Below are 21,764 nucleotides of genomic sequence, written 5' to 3' on the forward strand. Positions count from 1 at the left end.
CGAACAAAAAAAAGGCATTCTAAACAGAATCTTTCTGTTCTTTTGTTTATATAAATCAGCTTTTCCCAACCTCATTGGTCTTCACACCAACTTAATCATTTTAGTTTTGCATCTCTTGTCCCCTATGCTAAAAGTGTTATAACTTTAAAAAAAAAAGAAGTTATGTGAATTAACAGTATTTTGGGTTTGAGAGTTTTTAAAAAAGTCCTTGAAAGAATTTGTAGCACCCTTAGCATGTTATAAAACCACAGTTGGGAAGGCATTATAAGAAGAAAATCAAAGTAATGTTCATTCTGAAAAATCCAAGTTACTATATTAAATTGCTAGTGCCAAAGTAATTAAACTCCTCTAAATAATTTTGCAAATCACTGTATTCAGCAGAATTTCACTTCCTGAAAGAATGAGGAGCAAGCTAGGCTATTTTTAACTTGTACTAATGCTCTGTCCAACAGTGTGTAGCTGCATTTGCTGTATCTGCAGTTGCTTCTCAGTGGGAACGTACTGGAAAGCCTTTCAATCCACTACTGGGAGAGACTTATGAATTAGTTCGGTGAGATCTTTCACTGCATTCCAGATGGATAGTTGGATTTGCGTGATTTATGTAGCTTTTCAAATAAAGAGGGAAAAATGTATTTTGAGAGCTACCAAGAACAATTTTATGTGGCTGCAGCATTTTTATGTTTTCTTTTTTATGCTGCTTATTATTTTAGGGACTGTGTCAAAAATAATGAAACATGTAAAGATACCATGATAAGAAGTAAATAATCCTGAGTAATAAATCCATTAGTCCTTTTGGAGCACATAAGACATGAACTTCTTTTTTTAATAACCATATAAGGTATATCAGCTTAAATTACACTATTGCCATAAAGGCAGTGAATGCATCTACAGTGCAGTTCCGTTTGCTTGCACATGCAAGTGAATTCACTTCGCTTTAGCTTTTCTGAGTCTTCTTCTTCTCTGCACAAGTTATCTTATTTATTCCATACATATTTGAAAGCGGACACTCTGTATTTCTCTATCTTAATATAAATGGAACAATAAGTTTTAAACTTACATGGTTAATATTACCATTTCATGCAAATCACCTGAATTCATGTGGGTGTTTTTTAGTTTTGATACACATTCAAGTAACTCTCATTATAGTAGCATTGGATTTAGCTGTTCGGGTTGCATGTGTACAGTTTCTGATATGTTAAGTTGTTCTTTCATCAGGATGATAAAGAATTGTTTCTTTACTGAACTTGTTTCTTTGATACTTTTACATTGCTTTTTGACTGAAATAACAACAATGTACAATTAAAATGCAACTTTTTTTTTTTAAAGAGATGACCTTGGCTTCAGACTCATCTCCGAACAGGTCAGCCATCACCCACCAATTAGTGCATTTCATGCTGAAGGATTAAACAATGATTTCATCTTTCATGGTTCAATCTATCCCAAACTCAAGTTCTGGGGGAAGAGTGTAGAAGCTGAGCCCAAAGGAACAATCACCTTGGAGCTCCTTGAGTAAGTTGGAGTCAAGTCATTAAACTCTCCATGTGGTGCCTCCTCTGAAGTATATATATTTGCACACAGATCTACCTTGTCTACTTAGCTTTTATAAAGTATAAATTTTCTACCTCCATGTAAGAGAACTTCAGAAACATGGCAGTAGCTGTTGAATCAGTCTGTATATGTGTTAAAAGTTTAACTTGATTTGACTTTGATACTTAGATCCATTTTAAGGTAGAATTAAGTTAATCACTATGAAGTTCTTATGAAACTAGCTATCTGTATATCACTTGCCGGTGTCTTGGTCTGTTTAACCATTTTTCAGAATGAATCCACTTTGAGAAATATTGAGATACCGATTGTGCAGCCCATCTCAGACATTAGGAAAGCTGGAAGTTCTTTTCTTTTGAAGTAGAAAAGGAGTAACGTTAAATTCAAAGTCAGTTCTAGTTCCAATTAAAATAGAGTAAGCACATTCTACCCTATCTCTCCTACCAATTACAACTAAAAACCCTGGACAGAAGATGTAGGCAACTATCTGAGGACTCTGAAAAGTAAATAATAGGCAGACTGGGAAGAGAAATCAAAACCTGAAGACTGATGAAATATTGAGTTTCCTGGTTTTATGCTTTCTTCCTATACCTCCTGGCTTCTTCTCAAGGCAGCCTAAATCCCAGGACCATGTGGTGGAGGCAGACAGAAAATTTACCAGAGAAAGCCTGTATTTCTGATTAAAACACCTGGAAAAGAAACCCTTGCAGGATGGAGAGAGTAGAGAAGATCCTGTTTGCCTCAAAGCAAGCTGTAGTCACGCAGCTACATTTCTGCAGTGGTAGCGGCAGTGGCAACCACATAGGTACCTAAAACTCAGAAAAAATCCTTCTTCTTGACTAGAGGAACTGGTTTAAGGGGCTTCGTGGTCCAAAGAGTGTGAAGAGGATCCCTGTTCCTTTTTTCTCCCCTTTCCTCTTGCCCCATAGGCAGACCTAATTGTGAGAAGTACACAACAAAGCAGAAAGGCTGTTAGCCCAGCTAGAGAACCAGAGGAAAGGGCCCCTTTGGTATCAAAGAGTGTGGAAAACCACAGAGAGGAGGGAGCTCAAGAAAGGGATCCCATAAACCTGTGTATGAATTCCCAGGCTCATGCATTGAACTGATCCGAAATGGCATACCGAAAGCACTTGAGATCTTAACTACTGTGTGGACCAGTGCCCAGCTTCCTGCCAAGGATTGGAATATTAAACTGACGCTGTAGTCAAAGCCCACAGAAGGAGGTCAGGATTTGTGGCCTGAAACTATTAAATTGCTTACTAAACAAACAAACAAAACCCAGCATTCCCCAGAGGATTTTAGGGGGAGCTCGAATTTCACAATATTCAGTTGTCTATAAAACAATCTAAAATTACTTGACATACAAAGAAACAGGAAAATCTCAACAACTCACAAAGGAAAAGACAGTCAAAAGATTCCAACCATAAGATGACCCAGTATTGAAATTTACGTCAAAAACATTAAAGCAGCTATTATATCTATGCTCCAAAGATAAAAGTGAATACACTTGAAATGAATGGAAAGAAAGCAATTCTAGAGGAGAAATAGAAGTATTTCTGAAAATTTTAGAACTAAAAATTGCAGTAGGGGAAATACAATAACTTGATGGGTTCAAATTTTACTTATTTTATAACTGACAGATATAATGGAAATACAATCATTGGATAGGGTCAATAGCAGGTTGGAGATGATAGAGAAAAGAATCAATAAACTTGAAAACTATCCCATCAGAATAACAAAGAGAAAAAAGATGGAAAAAATATATACAGACTCTCATTGGCTTGTGGGATAATATGAGAAGATCTAACGTTGACATTATTGGAGGCTCCTTAAAAAAAAGGAGAAAGAGATTGGTGCAGAAATAATGTTTGGAAACTTCCCAGATTTGGTGGAAGTCATAAATTTACAAATTAAAAAAGCTCAGCAAGGAACAAACAGGACAAACCATGCCCTGACACATTGCAAAATCAAACTGCTGGAAATCAAAGATAAAGAAAAGTTCTTAAAGTAGCCAGAAAAAACTGATGCATTACATATAGGGAATAATGATTCAGATGACAGTGAATTTCTCATGAGAATCATATTGGCTAGAAAACTATGTCAACTCAGAATTCTGTAACCAATGAAAATATCCTTTAGGAATAAAGACTAAGTAAAGACATTCTCAGATGAAGGAAAACCAAGAAAATTTGATGCCAGTGGATTTGTGGAAGGCATAGTGATATCAGGGAGAAACCTGGAAGTTTAAGAATGAAGGAAGAAAAAAAAAAATGAAGAGTGCAGAAATAGTAAATATCTGGGAAATGTGGTAGGCTGTTTTTCTCCTCTTAAGTTCGTTAAAGCATATATAATAATCACAAACAAAAATTACAACATTGTCTGGAGAGGTTTTCATAATATGTATAAAATATATGGTTGCAAGGTTTCTGTATTTCCCTTGAAGTGAGAAAATACTAATTCAAAGTGGACTGTAAAATGTTAAGTATATATATGATACTCCCTAAATATCCCTAAATATTAATTTGAAGTAGACTCCAATAAGTTAATTATGTATTTTGTAATCACTTAAAAATTGTATACAAATAGATATAGTTAAAAAGCCAAAAAATAAAATGGAATACTTAAAAATACTTAACTTCCCAAAATTGTAGGAAAGTGGAAATAGAGAAACCAAAAACATAGGGGCTGAAAAAGAAACAATAAAATGACAGACTTAAATCTTAAATCTAACCATGTCAGTCATTATATTAGATGTAAATGGTCCAAACACAACAGTTAAAAGAGATTATCAGATTGAATTTTTAAAATCCACTTGATTGTAAGAAATCCACTTCAGTTATCATATAGATAAGTTAAAAGTGAAAGGATGAAAAAATTACATGTGATACAAACACTAATCAAAAGAAAGCTGGAGGAGTTATATCAATGTCGGACAAAGTAGGCTTTAGAACAAGGAAAATTACTAAGAATAAAGAGAAACATTACACAAGGGTAAAAGGGTCATTTTACCAAGATGAAATAATCCTAAATATGTATACACCTGTTCTGGTTTGCTAAAGCTACCGTTATGCAAAATACCAGAAATGGATTGGCTTTTATAAATGGGATTTATTAGGTTACAAATTTACAGTTCTAAGGCCATAAAAGTGTCCAAACTAAGCATCAACAGAGAATAACTTCTATTGAAGAAAGGCTAATGGCGTCCGAAACACCTCTGTCAGCACTTGTCAGGGAAGGCACATGCTGTGTCTGCTGGTCCTTTGCTTCTCGGTTCTTGTTTCAAAATGGCTTTCTCCAAAATATCTCTGGGCTTCTGTCTCTCTTAGCTTCTCTCTCTCAGCTCCTGTGCATGCTTGCTTGTTCTCCCAGGGCATTTCTCTCCAAGCATATGGGGGTCCTCTCTTAGCTTCTCCAGGGCAAACTTGGGACTTCATCTCTTAGCTTAGCATCTCCAAACGTCTTTCTGTCTGCATCTCCAAGTATCTGGATCTGTGGCTGATCTTAGCTTCTCTCCAAAATGTCTCTCTCAGCTTCTCTGAGCTCCTTATCGCCATGAGGTCTCTTAAAGGACTCCAGTAAATAATCAAGACCCACCTTGAATGGGTGGGGCCACACCTCCATGGAAATAATCTAATCAGAAGATCTCACTGACAGTTGCATGGCTCACATCTCCATGGAAACAACCTAATCAAAAGATCTCACCCATAATAAGTCTGTCTGCACCAAAGTGGGTCAAAAAGAATATAGTCTTTCCTGGGGTACACAACAGTCTCAAACCGGCACAATGCCTAACAAAAGAGATACAAAATATATGAAGCAAAAACTAATAGAATTGAAAAGAGAAATAGACAAACCCACATTATAGCTGGAGACTTGAAACTTCTTTCTTATCAATAGAACAAGCAGAGAAAAAATCAGCAAGAATATCAATACTTAAACAAGACCAATAGTCACTTCACCTAATTGACATTTATAGGACACCACCCAAAAACAGCAAAATGTACATTCTTTTCAAGTGCAGATGAAATATTCACTGAGATTGACCATATTCTAGGTCATAAAACAACATTAACAAATTTAAATCACACAAAGTGTGTTCTCTGACCATAATGGAATCAAATTAGAAATCATATCGGTAAAATTCCCCCAAAATTGTAAATTAAACAACACACTTCCAAAACTCCATGGATCAAAGAAAATGTGTCGAGGGAAATTAGAAAATATTTTAATGCATTGAAAAAGATAACATCAGAATTTGTTGGATGCAGCTAAAACAGTGCTTACAGAGAAATTTGTAACATTAAAAGCCCACATCAGAAAAGGGTTTAAATCAATAATCTAAGCTTCCACTTCAGAAAAAGAATAGCACAATACATCCAAAGCTAACAGAAGGAAGGAAATAGTAAAAGATAAGGGCAGAGATCGATTAAACGAAACACAGAATAACAGAGTAGAAAATTAGGAAAATCAAAATCTTGTCAGTAAAAATGAGTAAAACTGATAAACCAGAATTTCTCAGCCTTGGTATTCTTCATATTTTGAACTAGTTAATTCTTTGTTGGAAGTAGTTCTGTGCATTAAGGATGTTTAGTAGCATCCCTACCCTCTACACGTCAGATGCCAGTAGCACCCTCTCCCCCAGCTGACAAACAAAAAACATCCTCAGACATTGCCACGTGTCCCTAGGGGGCAAAATCATCTCTGGCTGAGAACCCCTGCTCTATCCAAAGTGACCATGGCAAAAAGAGATAAAACACAAGTTATCAGTATCAGGAATGAAAGAGGGAGATACTGGTACTGATCCCACAATAATATACTTACTAAAAGAATAATAAGGGAATACTACAAACAACTCTACAACCATAGACTTGACAACTTAGATGAAATGGAACCATTCCTTGAAAGAAACAGCAAATCACTCTAGGGGGAAAATAGATAACCTGGATAGTTCTATAACTAATAAAGAAATTGCATTTATAGATTAAAACCTTTCATAAAAGGAAACTCCAGGTCCAGGTGGTTTTACTGACAAAATCTGTCAAACATTTAAGGAGGAGATAATATCAATTCTACACAATCTGTTACAGAAAATACAAGATGAAGAAATGTATTTTAGGAGCCTTGCATTACCTTGATGTCAAAACCAGAGAGAGCAACATAGATAATAAGAAAATCCTCAGCAAAATATTAGCAAAGTGAATACAGCAATATCTAAAAGTCCTCAGCAAAATATTGGCAAAGTGAATACAGCAATATCTAAAAGTCCAGTACATCACAACAAAGGGGCATCTGTCTAGGGAATGCAAGGCTGGTTCAACATTTCAAAATCAAGCAAAGTAATCCACCATATTGACTGACCATGTGTATGTCTCTAGATGCAGAAAAAGCATTTGACAAAATTCAGCATCCATTTCTACTTAATAAAATCTCTCAGCAGATTATGAATGGGAAGGGTCTTCCATAATCTGATGTACAAAAACCTGCAGCTCACATAATATTTATTGGTGACAGAGTTAATACTTTCCATCTAAAACTGGGAACAAGACAAGGATATCCTTTCTCACCAATACTGTTCAGCTTCATATTGAAAGTCTCAACTTAAATACAATAAGGCAAGAAAAAGAAGTAAAAGTCATTCCTGTTGGAAAGAAAAAAAATAAAATTCTCCCTATTCAGATGATACTATCGATTATGTAGGAAAACTCAAGGAATCCACCAAAAACTCCTAAAATAATGTCACCAAAAACATTGTCAACATAGAAAAGTAAATTGTATATCTAGATACAGGCAGTGAACAACTGGAAACCTAAGTTTTAAAACCAGTGCCATTTGCAATGAAATATTTAGGTATAAATGAAATATTTAGGCATTAAAAAAAAAAGATTTACAAGATCTCTGTGCTGAAAACTATAAAATATTATGAAAATAATCAAAGAATACCTGAGTAATAGAGAGGCAGACCATGAAGAATTGGAAGCCCCAATATAGCTAAGGCTTCAGTTCTTCCTTAATTGATCTATAAGCTGTCTATATGAACAAATGAAGTTAATTCTCAAATTTATATGGAAAGGCAAATTAAAGTGAATAGCCAGAACAATTTTGAAAGGGAAAAGACTTGTCAGTCTCTCACTACCCAATTTTTTATACATTTTTTATTGTGAAATTTGACATATATACATAAGAGTGATAACTGTCAATGTATGATTTACCAAGTGGTTAGAGAGCAAATTTCAAAGAATGTTATGGGTTACACTTTAATTTCAGTTATTTCCTTTTGTGAAATACAATATATATACAGAAAGGTGCTAACTATTAAAGTACAATTTTTTATATAGATAATTTCAAAGACTGTTATGGGTTACAGTTCCACAGTTTCAGTTCTTTCTTTGTTGTGAAATATACAATATATACAGAAAGGTGATAACTTCAGAAGTACAATTTAACAAGTAGCTACAGAGCAAATTTCAAAGAATGTTACAGTTACAGTTCCACCATTTCAGTTATTTCCTTCTAGCTATTCTAATACCCTACTATCTAAAAAATATATAAAAGTTCAGTATTTGTAATCCTCTGTTAAATCCTATCCTGTCTGTTGCTACCCATTCCTCTTGTGTAATCACTTTCTCCATCTTCAGGGGTGTCTAGGCAGTGACCACCCTAACTTGTTCATGTTGAAAAGGGTGTCGGCATTATGGAGAAGGGAGCTGCATCTGGTTGTTGTTCTTAAAGAGGCTATTGCCTCAGGGTTTTGTGACTTGTCTAAACAGTGCATAGGAACACTCTGGTGGATTTAAGTTTCTGAGAGATAAAACTTAGTGAGTGGATCTCTTATAGATTCTCAGATAGGGTCCTAGGTATTTCAGGACCACTGTTGGTTAGGCCTTGGCATATGGTGGCCATTTGGGATGTCTAGCTGGAGCTTGCATAACAGTAATCTCCAGGATAGCCTCTCAACTCTATTTGAAATCTCTTGGCCGCTGTAACCTTATTTTTTTAGCTTTCTTTTCCCTTTCCTGTACACTTTTTTTTGTGAACTTTAACATATATACAAAACAGTGATAACTTTAAAAGTACAATTTCACAAGTAGTTTGAAAGCAAATTTCAAAGAATATCATGGGTTACAGTTCGACAACTTCAGCCATTTCCACTGTAAAATATAATATACCTACCGAAAGGTGTCAACTCTTGATGTACAGCTCAACAAGCAGTTATATAGGTAATTTCAAAAATTGTTGTGGATTAAAGTTCAACAGTCTCAGTCCCTTCCCTGTTCTGCAATAGAAGGTATACACAGAAAGGTGAAGACCTTCAAGGCACAATTCAACGAGCAGCTACAGAGCAAATCCCAAAGGGTGCTATAGGCTACAGTTACACTATGTCATTTACCTCCTTCCAGCCATTCCAATGCCCCAGCATCTATATATATATATGTATATATACACATATATACATACATATACACATATATATGTATGTATGTATATATATATAGTTTTCAGTATTCATAGACCTTTGTTAAATCTTAACTTGTTTGTTGCTACTCCTTCCTCATTTAATCTCCTTCTCCATCTTCAGGGGTGTCTAGGCAATGAGCACCCTAACTTGTTCATATTGAATGGGGGTGTTGACAGTATGGGGAATGAGGCCACGTCCGATAGTTTGATCTTAAAGAGGCTGTTGTCTCTGGGTTTTAGGACTTGTCTGGTATAGGAACACTCTGGTGGATTTAACTTTCTGAGAAAGAAAACTTAGTGAGTGGATCCTTTATAGAATCTCAGGTGGGGACCTAGGTATTTGGTGACTACTTTTGGTAAGGACATAGCATACTGTGGCCATTTGGGCTGTCTAGCTGGAGCTTGCATAAGAGAAATGTCCAGGATAGCCTCTCCACTCTATTTGGAATCTCTCAGCCACTGTGACCTCAGCTTGTTACGTTTCTTTTTTCCCCATTTTGGTCAAGTGGCATTTTCAATCCCTCACTGCTAGGGCCAAGCTCATTCCTGGGAATCATGTCCCACGTCTCCAGGGAGATTCATTCCCCTGGGAGTCAAGTCCCTCTTGGGGGGGGGGGGCAGTTAATGAATTTATTTGCTGAGTTGGGCTTAGAGAGAGAAAGCCCACATCTGAGCAACAAGAGGTTCCCTGGAGGTGCCTCTTCGGCATAATTACAGGAGGGCTCAGCCTCCTATTTACAACCCTAAATTTCACAAGAGCAAGCCTCAAGTCAAGACCTTGATTTATTAAGTAGTGGGTTCCTAACTTCACTTAATAAATATTCTATCCCAAGATAAATGGTCAGTTTCTTACATTATCTTCACTTAGTTGTACAATCATCATCACTCTCAACTTTAAACAATTATCATAACATAATACGTACCAGAGCTCTTATCAGCTGCTAATTATTCATCCCTAGGATTACTGTAGAGTTGGTAAGATATATAGTCTTTAATACATAATGGGTAGTTTTTCCATACCACTCTGTTGTTAATTCTCTGCACCAGTGTCATACCTTATTTAGGTTCATGGTACTACTCTGTGGATTACATGCCTTTAAACAACCATTTACCAACATGTTCACTTTCAATGCATCACTGATAATTATAATCCCATTAACACACCATAGTCACATGTGACCATTCCCATACCATTAAGATCACCCTCATTATCATATCTATACATATTAGATTGTCATTCCCCCTTCACTAGCTTCTGACTATCTCTAGGTCCCCTATATTCTCAATTATAAGACACTAATTTTGCATTTTTCACAGAGTTCACATTAGGGGTAGCATACAATAGCTCTCCTTTTGTACTTTTTTTTTGTGAACTTTAACATATATATGTAACAGTGATAACTTTCAAACTATGATTTCACATGTAGTTTGAGAGCAAATTTCAAAGCATATCATGGGTTACAGTTCGACAACTTCAGCCATTTCCATTGTAAAATATAACATACACACCAAAAGGTGTCAACTCCTGATGTACAGCTCAACAAACAGTTATATAGGTAATTTCAAAAACTGTTATGGATTACAGTTCCACAGTCTCAGTCTTATTTCACTCAGCATTATGTCTTCAGGATTCATCCATGTTGTCATATGTTTCACGACCTCATTCCTTCTTACTGCTGCATAGTATTGCTTCGCGTGTATATACCAAATTTTGTTTATCCACTCATCTGTCGAAGGACATTTGGATTGTTTCCATCTCTTGGCAATTGTGGACAATGCCGCTATGAACATTGGTGTGCAAATATCTGTTCGTGTTACTGCTTTCAGATCTTCTGAGATATACCAAGAAGTGAAATTGCTGGATTGTAGGGTAACTTGATATCTAGTTTTCTGAGGAATTGCCAAACTGTCTTCCAGAATGATTGTAACCGTTATACAGTCCCATCAGCAATGAATAAGACTTCCAATTTCTCCACATCCTCTCCAGCATTTGTAGTTTCCTGTTTGTTTAATGGCAGCCATTCTTATTGGTGTGAGATGATATTTCATTGTGGTCTTGGTTTGCATCTCCATAATAGCTAGTGAAGATGAACATTTTTTCATGTGTTTTTTAGCCATTTGTATTTCCTGTTAAGTGAAATGATTTTTCATATCTTTTGCCCATTTTATAATTGGGCTGTCTGTACTATTGTCATTGAGTTGTAGGATTTCTTTATATATGCAAGATATCAGTCTCTTACCAGATACATGGTTTCCAAGTATTTTCTCCCATTGAGTTGGCTGCCTCTTCACCTTTTTGACAAATTCCTTTGAGGTCCAAAAGTTTATAATTTTGAAGAGTTCCCATTTATCTATTTTTTCTTTCATTGCTTGTGCTTTGGGTGTACCGTCTAAGAAGCGACCTCGTAATACTAGGTCTTGAAGATGTTCCCCCCCCATTATCTTCTAGGAGTTTTATGGTACTGTCTCCTATATTGAGGTCTTTGATACACTTTGAGTTAATTTTTGTATAGGGTATGAGGTAGGGGTCCTCTTTCATTCTTTTGGATATGGATATCCAACTCTTCCATCCCCATTTGTTTAAGAGACTGTTCTGTCCCAGTTAATTGGATTTGGGGGCCTTATGAAAAATCAGTTGACTATAGATCTGGGGATCTATTTCTGAATTCTCAATTCAATTCCATTGATCAGTATGTCTGTCTTTGTGCCAGTACCATGCTGTTTTGACTACTGTGGGTTTATAGTAAGCTTCAAAGTCAGGAAGTTTAAGTCCTCCCACTTAGTTTTTCTTTTTTAGAATGTTTTTAGCAATTAGAGGCATCTTTCCCTTCCAAATAAATTTGATAACTAGCTTTTCCAAGTCTGCAAAGTAGGTTGTTGGAATTTTGATTGGCATTGCATTGAATCTGTAGATCAGTTTGGGTAGGATTGACATCTTAACGACATTTAGCCTTCCTACCCATGAACTCAGAATATCTACATCTCTTTAGAGCCCCTCTTATTTTTTAATCTTGCTACCCCAATTTTAAGACTTTAAAGCTATAGTGATCAAGACAGTGGTATTGCCAAAGGTATAAACAAATGCATCAGTGGCACAAAACAGGGCCCAGAAATTGATCCACCGGAATACGGTGAATTGATATTTTCATAAAAGTACAGAGGTAAATCTGTGGAGATAGTACTTTCCAAAGTAGTGTGGGAACAACTGGGCATCCATATATTAAAAAAAAATAAAAATAAAATATCCTTAACCTACATGTCATGCTTTATACAATAATCCATTCAAAGTAGATCATAGACTTAAATGAAACATAAAAGCTTTTGGAAAGAAGGATAGGAGAAATTCTTTGTGATTTTAAATTAGACAAAGAACTTCTATAAATGCAATGCCAAAAGCACAATCCTTAAAAGACAAAATCGATAAATTAGATTTTGTCAAAATTTAAAACTTTTCCCCTGTGAAAACTTTTTGTTCTTCAGAATCTAAAACTTAACACTGTTCAGAAAATAAGACAAGCTTCAGACTAGCAAAATATATTTGCAAATCATATACCCAGCAAAGGACTTGAATCCTGAGTGTGCAAAGAACTCTGAAAACTCAACAATAACAACACAGACAACCCAGTAAGAAATTGGGCAAACAGTGTGAACAGACATTTCATCAGAAGAGATATATGGGATCCGGATGGTGGAGTGAAAGCTTCAGGAGTTTGTTCATCAACAGAAGCCAACCAGCAAGAACTGGTAGAAACATCTTTCTCAAAGTTCTAGGAAACAGTTGAAGGACTACAATAATAGGGCAAGTGCTGAAACAAGAAAAAGGCTACTTAGAAGTGGTTGGATCTCGTGGTTCCCTGGCTGGTCCCCCACCCCTTCACTTGCTCAGTGCGGAGCTGGCATGCATTCCCAGTGCAGATCCTTGGTCCCAGTTCTGGAAGGAGCAGAGAAACCCTGGTGTACATACTGGGAGCATGCATGTCTGGCCCAGTGTACCCGGTGATGGTCCAAGGGACTTGCTGACCTTGAACTTGCCCTGTGTATAGAAGGCGGTCTGCAGAGCTTTCCTACAGAGTGCTGTGGGAGAGCAGTCAAGCCTGGCGCCAGGGGTGGCTGGATACAGGGACATACAGTGCAGTGTCCAGGACTGTTTTCTAGGAAGAGGGGACTTCCGGGAATTCCTAGGGCCACACATGCATGTGTAAGCAAGAGGCATGTGCAGAAAGGACCAGAGAGGACCCTGTGCTTTGTCCTCGAGCTACTCTCCACACTCATTGCACGAATAAGCTCTGAAGAACAGCACTTGCACAGGCCAATATGCAAAGACTGGGAAAGGTGGTTTTGGTTTGGTTTGGTTTGGTTCTGGCATTCAAAGAAAGTTCTGTCATAACACTAGCTTAAGTAACAGACACCTTAGTGTCTAAATTCCAGTGATAACACATGAAAACTGGAAATTTTCATATTTTAAACAACAGGTCACAAAGAAACAGAAAGTGATGGCCCAGGCAAAGCATTAGAAACTGATAAGGAAGACCATATCTGGGGCATTCCAAACAAAGACTTTTTAATATGGTTGTAAATATGCTCAAACAGCTAAAGGCAAATATGGACAAAGAACTAAAAAAAAAAAAAAATCAGGAAAACAGTAGATAAACACAGTATTAATAGAGAGATGGAAATTATGAAAAGGAACCAAACAGAGTTGAAGATCACAATGACAGAAATTTGAAATTCCCTAGAGGGAGAGGGGTTGAACAGCAGATTGGAGCTGGCAGAAGAATCAGTGAACTTCGAGAAAAGACAATTGAAATTCATTCTAAGGAGCAGAAAGAAGAAAGAATGAATAAATGTGAATAGAGCCTTGAAAAACCTTAGGGACACATTATGGGAATCCCAGAAGGAGAAGAAAGAGAGAAAGGGGCAGAGAGAATATGCAAAGAAATAGTGGCTGAGAACTTCCCAGATTTAATGGAAGACCTGAACATATACATCCAGGATGCTCAGTGAATGCCAAACAGGATAAACCCTGAAGACCCACACTGCACCATGTCAAACTGTCAAATGCCAAAGATGAAGAGAGAATTCTGAAAGCCACAAGAGAGAAGCAATGTGTCACCAATAAGGGATTCTCAATAAGATTAAGAGCCAATTTCATGAAGGCAAGACAGTAGTGGGATGACATATTTAAAATGCTGAAAGCAAAAAAATGCCAATCAAGAATTCTCTATCCAGCAAAACTTTCAAAAATGAGGGAGAGATTAAGACATTTCCAGATGAAACAAAAGCTGAGGGACTTCGTCACCATTAGACCAGCCCTACAAGAGATGCTAAAGAGTGTTCTGCAGGTTGAAAGAAAAGGACGATAGGTAGTAGAGCGAAGCTGCATAAAGAAATAAAGATCTCTGGTAAGGGTATTAATATAGGTAAATATAAATGCCGGTACTCTTGTATTTTTTTTCCTACAGGATGTCCTATAGGATAGTATTTCCTATGAGATATAAAAGGCTAATGCACAAAATATAAGGATAAATCAGTGGTTTGGACTCGTATGTATAAAGATGTAACTTGTGACAAGAACTACATACATGTGGGGGGCTGATGTGTAGAGGAACATAGTGTGTGTGTGCTATTGAGTTATTACAGCAGATGAGGTTGTTATAGATTTATGGTTTTAAATTTAAGTGCTATGGTAACCACAAAGAAAATATCAGAGAATATGCAAGCTTACAGTGACAGAAAGTAGAAAACAGGTTACCAGAAGAGGAGGGCAGGGCCAAAGGGGAGTTACTGCAAAATGGGTGCAGGGTTTTTGTTTGGGGTAAAGGGGAAGTTCTAGTAATGGATGGTAGTGAGGGTACTGCAACATTGTGGATGTGATTAATCCCACTGGTTGGTGTGCTTCAGAGGGTTTGGGATGGGAAGATTTATGTTGTATATATGTTTCTACAATTAAAGAAAGAAAACTAAAGAGATACTGACTGTTAAATGTAATGCATACCAGATGGATCTAAGTATGGAAGCTCAAAAGGATATTAGGATATAAGAAAAAAAAATTTTTGGAATATAGAATATAAGCTTTATATGAATGTTAAATTTCTTGAACTTGAGAACTACACTTAAGGTGATTATATAAGTAAATATCCTTGTTTTGTAGGAAATGTACGTGGAGGTATTATGTGCTCAAGGAGTATGATGTGTACGTACTGCTATCAAATGCTCAGAAAATGATAGGTAGATAGATTGATTTAGATAAAATGATATGGCTAAGTTGGGAAAATGTTAAAATTGGTGGCTCTGGGTATCTGGGATAGTGAGGGTATGCTGGAGTTCTTTGTATGGGGTTTGTATTATTTTTACAACTGTCCTGTAAGTTTGAAATTATTTCAAAATAAAAAGTTAAAAAGAAAGAGACATACAGAGGGCACATGAACACATGAAAAGATGTTCAACAGCGTTAGTCATTAGAGAAATATAAATTAAAACCAAAGTGAAATATCAGTACACACATTTGAATGGCTAAAATAAAAATCATTTTCAAACCTGACAGTACCAAGTGCTGATGAAGATGTGGAGCAAGTAGAAATTTCATATATTGTTGGTGGGGTTGTAATATGGTAGAGCCACTTCGGAGTTTGGCTGTTCTTATAAAGCTATCTATGTGTTTACTATATGGCCCACTCCTGGGTGTTTATCTGAGAAATGAAACTTATGTTTACACAAAAATCTGTATATGAATGTTTATAGCATCCTTATTCATAGTCACCCCAAACTGGAAACACCCAAATGCCCTTCAGTGAGTGAAGATTAAAGAAACTATGGTGTACCCATGCGGTGGAATCCCACTCAGTAAGAAAGAACAAACTATTGATCCATGCAACAATGTGAATAAACCTCCCTTGAGTTGTAGTAACTGAAGAAGCCAACCTCAAAAGGTCCAGTAGGATATTTCCCATTTATATGACAGTCTTGAACAGGCAAAACTGTTGCAGCTGAGAATATATCAGTGGTTGCCAGGGACTGGGGATGAGGGAGGGTTTGAGTACAATGCGAACTTGTGGTGGAGATGGAATTGCTTTGAGTCCTGATGATGGTTACACAGATCTATACGTGCATTAAGACTTACAGCACTGTACACCCACAAAAGTGAATTTTACTATATGTAAGTTAAAAAGTAAATTTAAAAAACGTGTGTATCTAAGGATAAATGTAGAAACATAAAAAAAATTTTCAGAGGCAAAGGATGTACAAAATTGTAGCTTATTCATATATGCCAGTTTTCTTCCACTTCTGGAAAGTGCTAAATAGACCTTCATTTTTATTTTCTAACTTTATTTTTCATATATTTTAACCAAACTTTTGAATTCTTAAAATGGAGAGTACACAGTTTATTGAGGGTTTCATGGAAGTATAGAATTCTTTCTTAAACTTTTGCTTTCTTTTAAGAAACAAGGTAGATTGTTGATGCCTATTTTATTATGAGTTAAGGTCAGTGGAGTGTTTAACAGCCTAGAGCTGAGTTATCTGGAGCAGTTTGATTTGTTAACTTCAGTAATACCATTTGAGAGAAATGTGCTTTTTATACAAACCAACATTTCTCACTAGTTTTTGTTTTTCTTTTTCAGACACAATGAAGCATATACATGGACAAACCCTACATGCTGTGTGCATAATATCATTGTAGGTAAACTCTGGATTGAGCAGTATGGCAATGTGGAAATCACAAACCACAGGTAAATTGGAGATTTTAGGGTCCTTCAAATGTCATCAGAATGTACACTTTGGTTGATTGTATGGTATGTGAATGTATCTCAATAAAATTGAATTTAAAAATTAAGTAAAAAAAAAAGATGTCATCAAACAGTTGTAGGGGATTTCAGTTTTTAAACAGCTTTAGTAGAACCTGATGAAAACTTAAGAATCAGACATTATAACTCATGAGTAAATAGGAGCCCACCTATTGAAGATGTTTTGGAACTAGGTTCTTGAAAAGTTTCTGACAGGGGAAGACTGGATGAACTCTGAGCTTCCCTAACCTCTGAATCTTAATTCCAGTCTCAGCTCGTCCTGCTTATGTGATTTAGTTTGTGTTATCCATTTAGGGTGGGGGTGGGGGGTGGAGGACGTAACGGTAAAAAGAGTTGGCCAGTTACTTATTCCTAATGAACCTCATTTGCCTTTCCTTTTGGCAGGTACAGTACTAATCGAGGATTAGTCTCATAACTCTTTGTGGAGCCTGGCACATATTAGAAAGTCAGTAGATAACAGCAGCTGCAAGGAAGGGCAGCATAGTCATTATTCTTACTGCACTCATTGGTGTTGAATGGTAAACTGGATTTCATATTTCCTTCATAGGACCGGGGACAAATGTGTGTTGAATTTTAAGCCATGTGGCCTTTTTGGTAAGGAATTACACAAAGTTGAAGGCTACATTCAAGATAAAAGGTAAAGTTTCCATTTCAAGTTTTGAATAGTATAGGTATTAGTCACCAAATAAAACATCACTATTAGAGTGTGCTGCTATAAACTAGGAAACAAGCATTCCAATAAGTTGAAAGTCTTTCTACAAAGAAATATCTGTTTCTTTAAAGCATGTGATTCATAAAGATCTTTATAATAATAGATTACAGCAAAACACTGATTTAATTGTTGGCTAAACATCAGTTTCTCTTGACAGCAAAAGGAAACTGTGTGCCCTCTATGGGAAATGGACTGAATGTTTATACAGTGTTGACCTTGCTACTTTTGATGCTTACAAGAAAAATGATAAGAAAAATACCGAGGAGAAGAAGAACAGCAAACAGGTGAAGATCCTGTAAGGTGGTATCGAAGGGGTAATTAGACTCTTCAGTTTATACTCATCCCTTTGGAGGTGGCCTGTGACTGGGTCCGAGTTTGGCCAATTTTTTTCTTATTGCTATTGCTTGTGATTTTCTTCCTTTTAATGAAGAGATAACTGCCTGTTCCCAAATGCTTGACATAACCATATGCAGAATATGCGTGTGTGCACTCACACAACTGTGTAGCAGTTACACCTGGGGCTTTGATTGAATTCACGTTGCTTGGGAAAGCTGGAGTTCATCTCAGGAAGACACATTCTCTTTTCTTCCTTTCTGTCTATGTGCATTAGAAGTTGAGATCATTTGAAATATAAAATTGCCTCCAAAATGATCCCCCTTACATTTTCATGCTTACTGTCAGTTCTGTTGCTTAGCATTAAGTCACATGGTTAAAGTAAAATGCAGTCAGGTACTGGGCTGCTGTCTTCCTTCTCTCACTGAACTTTCTTTAAGAGACAGTTACTGTCCTGATAGTTTCCCGCATGTGTGGCACATAGCTTCTTGTTGCCCTTCCCTCCAGGCAGAAGAGAGCAGAGCTAAAAAAAGATTGCACCTGCTTGGACAGGAAATACTTGTTTAAGGGCTGATTACCTTCCAGTCCTGGGTGTAATGGTTGGAATCTGTCTCCTCCATTTATGAGTGGTGTAATCTTGAGCAAATTTCTCAACTTCTTTCTGCCTCAGCTTCCCTTGTAAAATGCGGATAATAACGGCACCTACCTGTTGAACAAGTTAACAAGGGTAAAGGGCTCAGAACAGTATCTGACTCATGGTAAAGACTATCTGAAGTCCTTTCGGCTCAAAGTGTGTCCACGCACTGGCACTGTGTGCATCATCTAAGAGCTGTTGAAACTTCAGGGTCTCAGGCCACACCCCAGACCTACTGGGGCACAGTTTCTGGGGCTCTTGGTTGATTCTTACACATGCTAAAGTTTAGGAAATGCTAACGTTTCTCAAAAAAACAACAGGGGTATTTATCATTTACTTTCTTTGCAAATTCAGTTAACCTTAGTCCTGAGCTGAAAAGAATAAAAATGACCAGAGAATCCCACTTGCCTTTGGCTTCAGCTTGCTCTTTCTTTTTATTTCCTTTCATCTGTATGTGCACACTTTCGCTTTCCTCCTGACAGTCCACTTGCTTTTTCCTACATTCTGATGAGGCTGGAGAAGGCAGTGTCCCAGGATCCGGGCAGCCCTGAATCAAAACTCTTTGGCAGCAGCTCCTGCCAATATGAGGCAACTTGGCAAAAGACAGCCTCACCCACACACTTGTCCACACCCCTTTTACAGAGGGGTGGGAAGGAAAGGGCATTGGTGAAATTCCAGAAGCTGTCCCTCATGTTCTGTAAATCCTGTCAATCTTTGAGATCCATTATTCTCACATATTCACTCCTTGTCTTCTCTCTCCTTCCTTGTATGTAAACCACCTGCCACAGAGCCTGCTCCTGAGAATATTCAGATGCTAGGGGAAGTTTTCTGTCATCAGTGTTGTCACTTACTTCTCTTTTCCCTGAAAGTTTCTCACCTAGTCAGTTTTAGATTTGATAGCTGTGTGACCTTAGGAATATGACTTAACCTCCCAAAGCCTTGAATTCTTGATGTATAAAACTAGGATAATAATAGCTAGTTGTAGATTTATTACTTAAGGATCAAATACACAGAGCCCCTAGCATAGCTCTGGTCCATAGGGGGAGCCAAAGGAAAAGTTAGTGTCCTTTTTTTTTTTAAATCTTCATTTTATTGAGATATATTCACATACCAAGCAATCATACAAAACAAATCGTGCATTCGATTGTTCACAGTACCATTACATAGTTGTACATTCATCACGTAAATCAATCCCTGACACCTTCATTAGCACACACACAAAAATAACAATAACAATTAAAGTGAAAAAGGGCAATTGAAGTAAAAAAGAACACTGGGTACCTTTGTTTGTTTGTTTCCTTCCCCTATTTTTCTACTCATCCATCCATAAACTAGACAAAGTGGAGTGTGGTCCTTATGGCTTTCCCAATCCCATTGTCACCCCTCATAAGCTACATTTGTATACAGTTGTCTTCGAGATGCATGGGTTCTGGGTTGTAGTTTGATAGTTTCAGGTATCCACCACCAGCTACCCCAATTCTTTAGAACCTAAAAAGGGTTGTCTAAATTGTGTGTAAGAGTGCCCACCAGAGTGACCTCTCGGCTCCTTTTGGAATCTCTCTGCGTTAGTGTCCTTCTTTAGCCTAACGCTTTCTAAATTCTCCATTATCCAGTGCATTCAGGATCCCTCTTGGTTTTGTTCCATTGACAAATAGTTACCTGCCTCCAGGATTTAACCTTCTGTTGTTCTTATATGTGAGCTTTGCCTCTCTATTATGTTGTAAGCTTCTCAAAAGTCAGGCGATTCCCATACTTCTCTGGTACCCAGTGCTGAGCATTTAGAAAAACCCAAATGAGTCATTTTGTCTTATTAAAAAAAAAAAAGCTTTAAAAGGATTAAGATACTAACGAATGATGATGATAATGTCCTGAATGCAGATAGCACTAAAAAAACACAAAGCATATGAGACTGAGCATTCATTTGGTGGTTCAACAAGTATTTATTGCTCCCTGCACTGTGCTTTATAAAAAGGTGTAATATGAGAGTTAGGTGGTCGGGGTGTCCCTGCCCTCATGAAGTTTATATTCTGGTGGTGGTCAGTTAATGGAGGTGGTTTTACAATTTGTAAATACAACATATTCCTTTAAATAAAAAGCCCATCTGTTCTTTCTTATAGTTGAGCACTTCTGAGGAGTCAGATGAAATGCCAGTGCCAGATTCTGAAAGTGTGTTTGTTATCCCTGGAAGTGTCCTCCTGTGGCGAATAGCCCCACGGCCTCCAAACTCCGCCCAGGTGAGGCCTGCTTTGTTCCCTCATCACAGGGGACGTCCAGCTTTGGGGGCCCTTCCCCAGGCAGGGCTGAGCAGCCAGCAGGTTTTCATCCAAGTGCTCCCCGGTCACCCCTCGCTGGCTTCAGGGTTCCGGTTTCCCTTCCCTTTGCTTCCCCCTTCTCACCCTGAGCCCCAGGTGTTCGTGCCAGCCCTCCCTCCTGCTGGTGTGTGGCAAGATGTGTTCAGGCCTAATGTTCACTGGGGCTTAACTAGGGTAAGACAGGCCCTAGTGAAATACAAAATGTTGCAACCTATTCAATATAAGCAACCCCACCCCCACCCTGACCCAATAAGTAATGGTTTTAATGAAGGCAAAAGAAAGAACGTTGATTTTGTTTATGGTTCTGTAAGGCCTGCTTTGTAATTTCTCTGGGACAGGTGCCCACAGGTGTCCAGACTTAGGCAAAAACATTTAGATATGTGGTCTGGGAGGCCAACCCTCTTACCCAAAAAGGGGTGGGGAGGAGCCATTGTCAAATCAACCCTATTCTACCTTCAGGGCTTTTCATTTTGCTGTATGCCTTGGTTTATGTTAATTTGATCATTTTGCTTCTTTTCAGATGTATAATTTTACTAGCTTTGCAATGGTTTTAAATGAAGTAGACAAGGAAATGGAAAGTGTAATCCCTAAAACAGACTGCAGGTTACGACCTGACATAAGAGCCATGGAAAATGGAGAAATAGGTAACAAGCCTCTGATGATGATACCAGTCATTGTTAATTTCTTTGGGGATGATGGTTTGTTTTATTCCTGTGGATTACTAGCATCATTGGGGTACTAGCGTTTTTAGTCTCTGTCAGAGATTTTTCAATTAAAATTCAGTAACATTTTTTGTAACTTGAAAATTTGATAATTTAATATACTGTATAGGCCAAAGGCAAATCATAAATTTCAGAGGGAAATTTGAGCAAACAATAGTATCTGCGTTAATTCTAAAGTATATTCTGACTAATTATCTCACTGTATATTTGTGAATTTAAATATCACCTTGTGGGCCCCATGTTTCAAAA

General features: G+C 37.3%; 1 protein-coding gene across 8 annotated transcripts in view; it reads left to right on the forward strand.

Moving 5' to 3' along the window:
- Positions 1 to 21,764, forward strand: part of OSBPL1A (oxysterol binding protein like 1A) — a 360,414-nt gene that overhangs the window by 332,239 nt on the left and 6,411 nt on the right. For all 8 annotated transcript variants that reach the window (XM_037806384.1, XM_037806381.1, XM_037806383.1 and 5 more), the window contains 7 exons: positions 453 to 550; positions 1,327 to 1,509; positions 16,620 to 16,727; positions 17,350 to 17,439; positions 17,672 to 17,798; positions 20,599 to 20,715; positions 21,314 to 21,437. In XM_037806384.1, coding sequence (XP_037662312.1) covers positions 453 to 550; positions 1,327 to 1,509; positions 16,620 to 16,727; positions 17,350 to 17,439; positions 17,672 to 17,798; positions 20,599 to 20,715; positions 21,314 to 21,437 — 847 coding nt within the window. The remainder of the gene's footprint in view (positions 1 to 452; positions 551 to 1,326; positions 1,510 to 16,619; positions 16,728 to 17,349; positions 17,440 to 17,671; positions 17,799 to 20,598; positions 20,716 to 21,313; positions 21,438 to 21,764) is intronic.

The sequence above is a fragment of the Choloepus didactylus genome, chromosome 16 (assembly GCF_015220235.1).
Source record: "Choloepus didactylus isolate mChoDid1 chromosome 16, mChoDid1.pri, whole genome shotgun sequence".
NCBI classification, from domain to species: domain Eukaryota; kingdom Metazoa; phylum Chordata; class Mammalia; order Pilosa; family Megalonychidae; genus Choloepus; species Choloepus didactylus.